The following is an 11,706-nucleotide window of genomic DNA, read 5'->3' on the forward strand; positions in this document are numbered from 1 at the left end:
GGACCTCGGCCCTGTGAAGGTTCTGTGCTCCAGTGTAGGGGAATGCCAGGACCAGAAAGTGGGAGAGGGCGAGGTGGCAGGCATGGGGATGGGGAGGGGGGAGGCAACAGGGGTTTGTTTTTGTTTGTTTTTTTGTTTTTTGGAGGGGAAACTGGGAATGGAGAAATTCGCATGTAAATAAAGAAAATATCTAAAATTAAAAAAAAATAGATTTTCTAAACTGTCCCTCCAAATTTATTCATAGAACTTTGAGCTTAGAGCAGTAGAGACATGTTTGTTCTTGACTTCTGAAGTTCGTTGAGGCAGAAACAGTTGTTCTCTCTCTAGTCAGACTTAATGCAGTTAAAGATTCAGATCTCAAATTCCATGGTTATCTAATTAGCTACTTCTTATATTCCTCATTTGATGGTATGGTACTGTGACAACCTTTACTTCTAATGCATGTTCCTCAATAGTCAGGTAGCATACTGACTATGCACAATTCTACTCTGTAATTTAATTTAAGCATAATGGGCATCAGAAAAGGAGTAATCAATACATGCTAACTTATAAGCCTGTCATGGGAGAGGGAGAAGGTTTCTAATTTTCCCCTGAATCACAAGAATGGGAAAAAGAAGCTAGAAGCAGCAAGGAAGAACCCAGGTTTGCAGAATAGTAAAATGGCCACTAGAATGGTGGGCAGGCATGAGAACAGCCATAAAACATGGTAGCAAGGGAAAATTAGATGCTATAACTTCTGTCGGCACTGAGGAAAAGAGCTGGGTGTCGGCGCTGTGATTTGTTTTGTTTTAATAAAAGTAATTACTTTTTTAAAATTAAGCTCTGGTTAATTTATATGCTGGTGACTTGAAGAGTATATTAGAGTTGTAAGAAACAATAAAAAGCCAGCCGTGTTTTCACTGCTGTACATTGATGTCTAGTCCCACTGGCAGGAGGGAATTCTCAAAAACTTGGGTTAAATAATTATTACATTAAAAATAGCCATAGTTTGTAAGTAATTAAGGCTTTTTAAATTATGAATATGATCTTTGAAGTTAGCATCTAACTAATATGGAAAACTAGTCTGTAGTTTGACACAGAGCATAGTCTTATTTGCTTTGTTTCATATATTATTATTATGGTTATTTATTCAAGCTTTTGTTGCATTTCAAAAAGTAAAATATGCTCCAAGTAATATTTATTGAGACATGTACTTTAGTTGTGGATTAATTCTATGCCACAAGCAGTTTCTGGGAGAAGACCTACAAAATTATGAAAAACAGCCTTTTTGAACTCTAGCATTAGAGATAAAGTAGTGAATTAGCTTCATATGTTAGAGCACTTGGTTATATTGTGGAAGTATGCTACCCTTGGCTTTTGAGTCAGAACACTCAGGTGAGGGGCTACAATGACTCTTGGAAAGTGATTTTACTCTATATGGGTAATGGTGGAAAAGACAGAGCACTTAAGTCAGTAAAGAGTATTCTAACTGTTGTCTCAATTTGAAATAATTTCATGTTCATAAATATTCTTGCATATTTTGAATGTAAGTATACATATTCAGTATTGATACATCAATAAAACAAACAAACAAAACATGGATGTAGAGAATTTCCATAACCTGGATTACACAGATAATGAAACTCTGTAGGCAAAAATTTTGGCAAGTAATATAGTTTCTAGGTTCTTGGGTTTACATTTATGAGAATAAAGTTGATTGTTTAATAAGTTGCTCCTCCATTCCAGGTATGGTGGCAAAGACAGGCAGTTCTGTGAGTTTAAGGCCAGCCTGATCTACAGAGTAAACGCCAGGGCAGCCAGGACCATACAGAAAAAAAACCTATCTTGAAACAAACAATCATCAAAGGCAAAAAATGGGGGAGGGCTGCTGTTACTTCCTATTACTTTGGTGTCCTACACAAGTAGGCTTTATTCTTTGCTTTTAAATATCTAGAAATGTCTGATGATGTCTCTCTTACCAGAGATAAGTTACTGAGTACTAAGTAATTAAGTCATCAATGCTTGCATATATATGTGTACTAGTTTCTTCTGTTTTTTTTTCAGGAAAATGATCTTAATCTAAGTCAATCTGTCCTGTTTCCTCTCTTCTATGCAAGACTTCCTTTTTCTACCTGGATCTCAGATGTCATCATCTTTTCCTCTTCCTGCTGCTCTTCCTCCTCCTCCTCTTCTCCTACCCCTCCTTTTCTTCCTCCTTATTCCTCTTCTGTTGTTTTTTATTTATCAGTTAGTTATTCCTTGTGTACATAAGATTTTGCAGGAAGACATCTTTCAAGTCTGCATATTCAACACTATTTTATATTTCTATTATATTATATATACACATATATCTTTCATTCTTTTGATTGAAATGAGGAGAGAGGGACAAGCATGTTTAGTCTTCATTAGCAACAGCATGAATTTAAATAAAAATTGGTTGCACATTCCATTGTTTTAGGAATTTGGCAAGCAGAGCTGATCTTATTTCCTTGCCTAGTCCCTCTTCTTTCCTATTCTTCTGGGTCACATTTCAGTGAGCACGTTCCTTCCATCTGACTTAGAGCATGAGCTGGTGAGCAGGAGGATTTTCCATCCTGGTTGTTATTTCGACTTGGACACACTCTATAAGCTTTGATAACTTTTTAAAAAGTCTTGCTTGGAAGTCCCTGTTCTACAGACGTTTCCCCTCATACTGGCAATGGACGTCTTTCTCATGAAACTCGCTTGATATACTGTGAAATAGTCCTGGCATCACTCTGTCTTCACAACTTATTTATAAATTAACATAAAAGTAACACAATGAATACAGTGTGTGTGCATGTGTTGGTACTGTGTGTATAATCAGAATGAATTCTGACTTAATTCTGTGGCTGCCTCTCTAGCTTTAACTCCACATATTTGATCTATGGATATTTTATCAATGATGTGATGGGCATAGATATTTTATAAGATTTTTCTAGAGTAAAAGAGTTTGTAGATGAAACATCTATAATTTACTGATTTACCATTTTGTTTAATTATTCTTTTCGATCTGGAGTATATGGAGTTTTATACTTATACTTCAAGATTTTATGTCAAAATATGTCAAGTACCCTTATATTTTATATTATTAATAATTTGTTCAGGTGCATTTTCATCTTTTGTGTATATTTTCCTTGCTTCTTGTCTTTTTGTGCATCGCTCTCCCTTCCCCTGAGATGCAGGAAAGAAGACAGATTAAACATGTTGTTATCTTAGTCATCTCTCACCAGTATAAAGTATATGTGTTTTGTGGAAAGAGTCCTCTGGGGTCAGTGCATTTGCTGTGTAAACCTAGAGAGGAAGTTCAGTTAGAAGAAAGCTAAAATTATTCAAGGAAAATGTTATGCGGAGTTAAAGTAAGACACTGGCAATGCATTTGTAAGCAAGAGCAAACACAGGACAAATTACTGTGTTAAGTAAAACTGTAGTGATAGATTGCATCTGGGGATGATGAAGGGGCTCTGGCTTGTGTGGATCTCTGGATGAGTGATCCTTGCAATTGCCTTAAAACATGCAGAATGTTGGTGATGTCAGTAATAGAAAGAACAAAAGGGGTTAGTTCTGTTTAAATCATCCAGAGTCTAAGATGTTTGTGCAACATCTAAACAGAGGTTTCTAGTAAGCCTTTGTTTGGCCTTGGGAGGGTAATCTGCCTTACAAGGTATACATTTGAGGCACATCAAAATACTGCTCATGGTAAAATGCATAGTTGTAGATAAAATTGACCACAGAGTTTCTTCTTTGTAAAAAGACTAAGCACAGGGTAGATACAGTAATATAAATATTTAAGAGCTTGTTAACTAAAGTAAGTGATGTGATAGAAAGAAGAAACCAAACACCCTACTCATTAGCTTTTAATATCCTCCAAAATGCAGTCTTTTTAAAGACAGTGAAGAAAATAGAAAGAGCCTGACCTCTCATGTCAGGTGGAAGTAGATATCCTCACTCTCTTTCATACTTATTGACCTAGAATATTCTTAGTAGGCTAGCTGAAATGAGTCCTTCGCTGGGTAAAAAAGAAATGATAATTCTGTCTTACAGCATTCTTAGGTGTGATTTAATATTTCATTTAGCATCTTGGGTCTTCTCTTCTTATATCCTATGGTCTTTATTCATGTCCTGTATTTACAGTGTTACATTATTCCTCTTCTATCATGGTCCTGTTTTTGAGATCAGGTTTAATTTACTAGCTTATTTTCTGAGGATTATTTCTTCCTTTAGCATTATTTTTTCTCTTTTCTATTCCTTAACACTCAGTATGTTGTTTTTATTATTGTTTATTCAGTTTCTACATTCCCAAAGGATATCTTTCTACATTTTTATGAAGGTTCTGCTGCTTGGCATATTCTACATACTTCTTGGCCAATGTATTACATCTACAAGGAACTGTATATATTTTCACTGAATTATGATAACCACTATTAAATACAGAGAAGTGAATAATTAGGTCATACTGGAATTAGTAGAAATAGACAGGAATAGAGGACTCCCATCCCTCGAATCTATGAGTCAGAGAAAGATGGACTGTGAGTTCCAGTCCAGCCTGATCTACAGATTAAGGCATTGATATAATAATAATAATAATAATAATAATAATAATAATAAAAGGACTTGGTCATTATAACATTCATCTCCTGCACTAAAGTTTGAGATGCTTACTGCTTGCATACAGTATGGAATCCAGAATCGCAGCTACCATTCCCAGTTTAGAAATGTCCTTTTACTCATGGCTCAACTGGAAACAGATAGGACCTTTCTTAGGGGGCTAATCAGAGTTTTTTTTTAAAGATGATTATTCATGTCACCCACAAATATATATATAGCAACTGGCAGAGAAGGATTTTGATACAGTTTCAGTGGGAAAAAGAAAGAAGCTGAAGTGATTCGGAACAAATTATATTAGGCAAAGAAGTTAAGATTGCTCTTTCCAGACATCAGGTAACTTAGTCAAGTTTGCTTCTGGTTATATTATATAAATATGTATGTTTTGATGCTTATTACTATTGAAATTAGATGACAGAGTTTTGAAACATATTCTAGTAATACTTCCTGAATTTATACACTTAGAATCACCTGTGAAATAAAAGGATGTATATTGGATCAACCTATGCAATGAAAAAATTCAGTAACAGAAATTTTTTTTTTCTACAAAGTTTATATTTCAGTAGTGCTGGCCACCAAGAGTCTAAGGAAAGATCTGTGTGCTGGAGAGTTTCAAAATCTAATACTTAATAACATAAAAACCTGAAGTGAAAACAAAGAGAACTGACAGTAGTAGACACTAACGCTTGGTTTTGTTTTCTCAAGGAGCATAACAAAAAGTTGAAAGAGGAAGTAAGGAGGGGAAAAAAGAGCAGGGGGAGTATCTACATAACTCTGAAATGTAGGCTGTGAATTTGTTTAACCTCACTGATCTTCCCAATATTTACAAATATCTAGAGGTGGCCATCATTTAGTCAAAATGTTTTGGCATCTTATAGGCCCAGCCTTTGATGATTTTTAAAAGGCATGTTTGTTGTAAGAAAAGGACAAAGTTTAAGTCATGGGAAAAATCCATGAGCCTAAAACCATCAATGAATACAAGTAATTCATTTGAGTCTAGCAACTTGTGGGGTCCTAGTACCCTTCCTGCTATAAAACTTGGAGGAGGGAAATAAGAGTGGAGGGAGGAAGGAGGGAAGAAATGGAATTGGTTAGAAATGCATGAGAGAAAAAAGGCAAATGTGAAAGAGCAGCAAACCGTGGTTCTGCATCCCACTAAAGAAGCTAGTTCTGGCAAGCCTTGAATGCTTGCCTGAATATTCACTTCACTACTTTTCTCAAAATTTGACTCAGTCATTGAAATGTGGGTATAATTATGGGTATAAATCTGTGTTTATTCTACATATACCCAGAATGCCACAGAAACTATATATTTTATTACAGAGAGGTGAATCATCATGTAGAAGTTTAAGATAAATTACCTATTTCATGTGGTATGTGGTAAAACATTGAGGAATGGTAGTTTATAAAATTATGTTTCAGTATCTTAAGTAATGGCTGATAGTGATTATGTTTTATGATTATTTTCTGTTCACTTTTTTTCTTTTCCAGATGAATCACAAGAAAATTTGTGATAGGTAACAGTGTGGGAAAGCAAGAGGGAGCACTTATAAACAGAAAAGAGGCGGGCTAAATAACCCAGGTTCTTCTGCATGTGAATCTGAAGTACATTCTGATGACAGACACAGTGTAGTCTCTTAGGTTGCTCTGTACAAGTTAATCTATAATTTGGGGGTCTCAAATGCTACTTTTAAATTTTTTAAAGAGAATGTAATTTATCCATAGCCAATCACAATGTTGCTTAAAATGATATAAAATGCTTTTCCTGCCAAGATATAGTCTCCTATATCTTTATTGCTATTGTCTACATTGTCCTGAGTTGCAATGTCGACAGCACTGCCCACTGGGTGCAGACTCTACCGAATTGCATCACTGTATTCTCCACTATACTATATAACAAATCATTGAGAAGCTATCATTTGCTGAAAATATGGAAAATGAAGTACTTGTTTAAACTGACTTGTCAAATATAGGAAAAGAAATCTTTTTATAATCTTTTGATTGCTTCTCAATATGGCCAGGGGAAACATGAAACAGGGGAAGTGATGTCTCACAATGATACTGAGTTATAGCCTTAATAATTAATTCCACTACAAAAGCTGTAGTCTACTCAGATGTGTTGTGGTCACACTAACACCTTAGAAATGCATGCTATTTTAAAATGCCATCAGTTGCTCTTTGATAAAGTGTGAGCACTAGGAAGACATGAGAAGGTAGAGGAATGTTAAACAGCACCTCACATTACAGAAGATTTGTCTTGGCACCAATACCAGTTCATGTAACTGTAAATTCTAACAGAAATGAAGAAAAGATAGCCTGAATTTTGCAGAAGGAAATTCAGAGTTGAAAATACTTACCATTGATTGCACATAATATGTTGACATCTAAGAAAATCACAATCATAAATTTAAACAAAGAAAAGACAATATTGAGAATGGGATTGAGTGGAAGAACAGTGTTTGAACCCAGGAAGTAGTATGAAAATTCATGTTGATCACTGCATATGGGTCACAAAAAGATTCTTACCTAATTTGCATATCTTTGCCAAAGGCTTTTATTATTGTAAATTAGGGAAAATGGATTGATACAAAAATAAGTACATTTTAGAACAATGAAAAAGAACTTCTACCAAGCAAAATATTCTTTTTTAATGAACTGAATTCACAGGTCTATTTTTAAATGTGTAGTTTGTTTCCAGGGTGATCTCATATATAAGCTACCAAAACCATAACTGTCTATATGTAGAAATGTCTAATTTTGCCAAACTTATATTCAGCTAGTAACATAGTTTTCAGTTGGAAGGATCCCTTCATTGTTTAAAATTAAAGTGTACAAAGTCATTTTTATTATTTAGAATTGATGATATAGAACAAAATACTTCTTTGTTCTTAAAATGAAGACTATACAAAGTCAATATAGTTAATGTTATATATATCTAAGCATTAGTATACAATATTTCATGCCTCTATCATTTATTCCTTCCCTATATAAAATTATCAATGTTACTATTAGTACCTGACATAGTTCAAATATGGTATCCTCAAAACCTCTTGTGTTGAAGCTTTAGTCCCCAGGAGGTCAAGCCACACATTGAGAAGTATGGGCTTGGACTTCATCAGTACATTAGTTTATTGATAGACTTATAATGTCAAGGCATTATTATGGGTTGGGAAGTGGGAGGCAGGGCCTGGATGTAGGAAAGACATCATTGAGGGAACACCTTTGAATGATATGTCCTGTTACTGCTCCTGTGTGATGCCCTTGGCTTCCCGGCTACCATGAGCTGAACAGCTTTCAATTCCTGTGCCCTTCATCCATGAGTCTTCCTTGCCATAGTCTTAAAAGAAATGAAACAGTAGAACACAAATTACAAACTGTGAAACTGTCAGTCTACATATATCCTCCCTTACGTTGTTTTGCTCAGGCATCTGTCACATTTATGAAGTGTCTAATATGGAACACTTAGTAAGACAGATGTAAGTATATTATTTAGAGTATATTCCATATGGACCCTAATTCTTTTTTATTAATCATTTTATTCATTTATATTTCACATCATATCCCCTTTCCCAGTTACCCATCCACAACCCCCTCATCCTAGCTCCCTATCCCCCTTCCCCTTTGCCTCTATGAGGGTGCTTCTCTACCCACTCATCCACTCCCACCTCACTGCTCTAGCATCCCCCTATGCTGAGGCATCAAGCTTCCACAAGAACAAGGGTCTCCCCTCCCATTGATGTCAGATAAGGTCATTCTCTGCTATATATGTATCTGGAGCTATGGATCCCTTCATGTATACTCTTTGGTTGGTCATTTAGTTCCTGGGAATTCTGGCGGGTCCAGTTAGTTAATATTGTTCTTCCTACGGGGTTGCATTAAGTATATACTTAAAGAACATGGAACAAAATTCAGGGTACAGTTTGAAGCTCTACAGTATTTTTATTACATGGAGATGCTGCAAGCGAGAGTAAATGCAGTCAAGACATATATAAAAATGAACACATTTAATAAGGGATTTGATATCTCTCTATGTTTTAGCTCCAAAATATTATCATGTTTATATAGTATATAAAATTTGATGGTCAAAAGACATTGACATGTCCCAGTGGAACAATCTAAAGAACCTAGGGAGTTAAGTGACACATATTCCACAGTCCCACTAACTTGTTGACACTATGGTGTCCTTTTAACTAATGACTTAAAACAAATAAAACCACTTGAGTCATCACACCATTAAAGAAGCACATTCTACTCTGTGGAGAGGCAGGCTGATCCAGGACTTTCCCTGAGGCTCTGACATACGGAGATGGAACATAGTTCCTTGTCTACACCTAGGTACTTGCTTATCGAGGCAAGCCATGGCCTAGAACAATGGCTTAAGGAAAGCTAGGGTTTTCTGGATCCTGAGAACATGATGGGTCTTACTTTGTAGGGGCTGTGGTAACAGCCCCAAGGCTTTCATCACTCAACCTGTAACTTCCTTGGGATAAACTGTGTCCCCTTTGTACATTGCTTGATTTGGTTCCTGAAGACTTTGTCCAATTGTATGTTATTTTCTGCTTTGTACGTCTCATTTTCCCTAACGAATGTAGTACAATGCTGTACTCAAGCATCTTGTAATAAGACATATCTTGTGCATGATCTTTCAATCAATCTGTAACTTACCTATAGTCTTTATTTTCTGATCTTCTTGTCCTTCTTTTGAGGAACCTGTCACTGAAGAATGACCTCCTGGTCCAGGTCATTAATCCATGAACATATGAAGATACTACAATAGACTCCATTTCTATCACGTTATTTCTTTCCTTTTGTTCTTTAGGCATATACTTCTTAGGAATTAGATCAACGAAGTGTTTACTATTATTCTAATGTTGAAGAATTATAAAGAAAATGGTTTCTGTGAATTTAGTAGCATGAAGAATAAGAACTGCCTGCCACTGACAGCAGAAGATCAAATTATCATGTACCAATGGTGTCTGTTTATAAAGAACCTCACATTAATAACCACTGTCATGTTTGGTTACCTTTCAGAAATGTTGGAATCCAACAATGTGATCACTTTCAATGGCTTGGCCAACAGCTCCAGTTATCACACATTCCTTCTGGATGAGGAACGGAGTAGACTGTATGTTGGAGCAAAAGATCATATATTTTCATTCAACTTGGTGAATATTAAAGATTTTCAAAAGGTATCCATATTCTAATATATGTACTCTATTTTTAAACACTGAAAGTTTTATGATATTCTATAGCTACTTAATATCAGGACAACATATGAAATTATTTCAAAATTATTTCTTCAGATATACAAAATGAATGACAATATCCCAGTAGATATAGGAAGCCATATTATCAATAATGATGAAAAATCATAGTATTATTGATGGTCATTTAAAAAACAAACAAACAACAATAACAAAAAACCTATAGCTTATTCTTCCATAAGTATTTATGGAATAAGGTTTTATGCAGAAAAATAACATATAATCTGAAATGTTAGAGAAATACATCATAACTGAGTTTATGAACTATGTATTTACATATACATATATACATACATACACACACATATATATACATATATATTTGTGTAAGTTCCCATCTCTCCATATTGTCATCTAAAGATTCATCAAGCAATAATCTGATGGCCTTCTTGTATTTGAACACCATTCTATTAGAATATAGATACTCTCATTCATTTATATGTTTCTGTATTACATATTATGACAGAGATGAGTAATTGTTACAAATCATATGACTCATAATGCCTACAATATTTATAATCATTCATTTTAAAAAATAAATTTGAAAATCCTCATGTAAAATCAAAATTCAGGGTATCAATATTCTTGTTAAAGTGGTTATTTAGATATCAGAATGTTGATATTTCTCAATATTCCTTTAGATTTCTGGCTCATTTCAATCACTCTATGAATCTATGTTTAAAACAAACAGATTTTTAAAGCAGACAGAACTGCTTTGTTTGCATGCTATAACCATAAGTCAACCAAATTTTCTTAGTTTTCCAGCCTTAACTCCCTGAGGAAGAATATCTTTCTAGAGCAGCTTGTGTGAGAACCACAGAGTGTGCTTCAGCTACTATGTTTATTGGTATCTATAATTTTGGCGTTCGTCCTTAGCACTGAAGGCACTAATGTGATGTGCAGAACTATTTACTGAGAACACATTGATTGACAACTTCTTAATAGTGTACAAACTGCTTGGAGACATAACTTTAAATCTGTCTTTTTATCATTATTATTACCTAAATATAAAAGTTTATTTACATATATAAAAGCTTGAATTAATATGCATATTCATAAAACATTGCAGTTCAAATACGGTATATTTTATAGTAAAAATGAGACACTAAATCATAACCTGAGTATGTTTAATCTGATTTTGTTTGAAATGCGGTGATTTCTAAATATACCCAGGTGATGACCATGTAATTATGAAATGTGTCTTTCAAAGACTTTTTTTTTATTAACCATTCCATTTGTTTACATCTCAAATGATATCCCACTTCCCGGTTACCCCTCCACCAAACCTCCCATCCCACTTCCAACCTCCCCCCTTTCCTTTGCCTGTATGAGAGTGCTCCACCACCCACCCACAATCTCAGGCCCCACCATTCCAGCTTCCCCCTACACTGGGGCATCAAACCTCCCAGGATCAAGGCCTCCATTCCTGTTCCTGTCAGGTAAAGGCCATCCTCTGCTACATATGAATCTGAAGCCATGGATCCTTCCGGGTACACTCCTTTGTTGGTGGTCTAGACTCTGGGAGAACTGGGCGGTCAGTCCAGCTTATGGTGTTCTTCCAATGGGATTGCAACCCCCCTCTGCTCTTCCAGTCCTTCTGCTGGCTCCCCCACCAGGTTCCCTGAGCTCAGTCTGATGGTTGGCTCCCAGCATCCACTTCTGCATTGGTCAGTTACTGGCTGGACCTCCTTAGGAGCCACCACATTAGGTTCCTTGTCAGGAAGTGCCTCGACCACAGCAACAGTGTTGGGTTTAGTGTCTGCAGACATTATGGATCCCCAGGTAGGACAGTCCATGGTTGGCCCTTTCCTATGTCTCTGTTCCATTTTTTTTTTTTTTT

General features: G+C 35.6%; 1 protein-coding gene across 4 annotated transcripts in view; it reads left to right on the forward strand.

The window, feature by feature from the left end:
• Sema3a (semaphorin 3A) overlaps positions 1–11,706 on the forward strand; it is a 447,592-nt gene that overhangs the window by 294,266 nt on the left and 141,620 nt on the right. For all 4 annotated transcript variants that reach the window (XM_031380015.1, XM_031380018.1, XM_031380016.1 and 1 more), the window contains one exon: positions 9,634–9,791. In XM_031380015.1, coding sequence (XP_031235875.1) covers positions 9,634–9,791 — 158 coding nt within the window. The remainder of the gene's footprint in view (positions 1–9,633; positions 9,792–11,706) is intronic.

This window comes from Mastomys coucha, unplaced genomic scaffold (genome assembly GCF_008632895.1).
Source record: "Mastomys coucha isolate ucsf_1 unplaced genomic scaffold, UCSF_Mcou_1 pScaffold19, whole genome shotgun sequence".
Classification (NCBI taxonomy): Eukaryota; Metazoa; Chordata; class Mammalia; order Rodentia; family Muridae; genus Mastomys; species Mastomys coucha.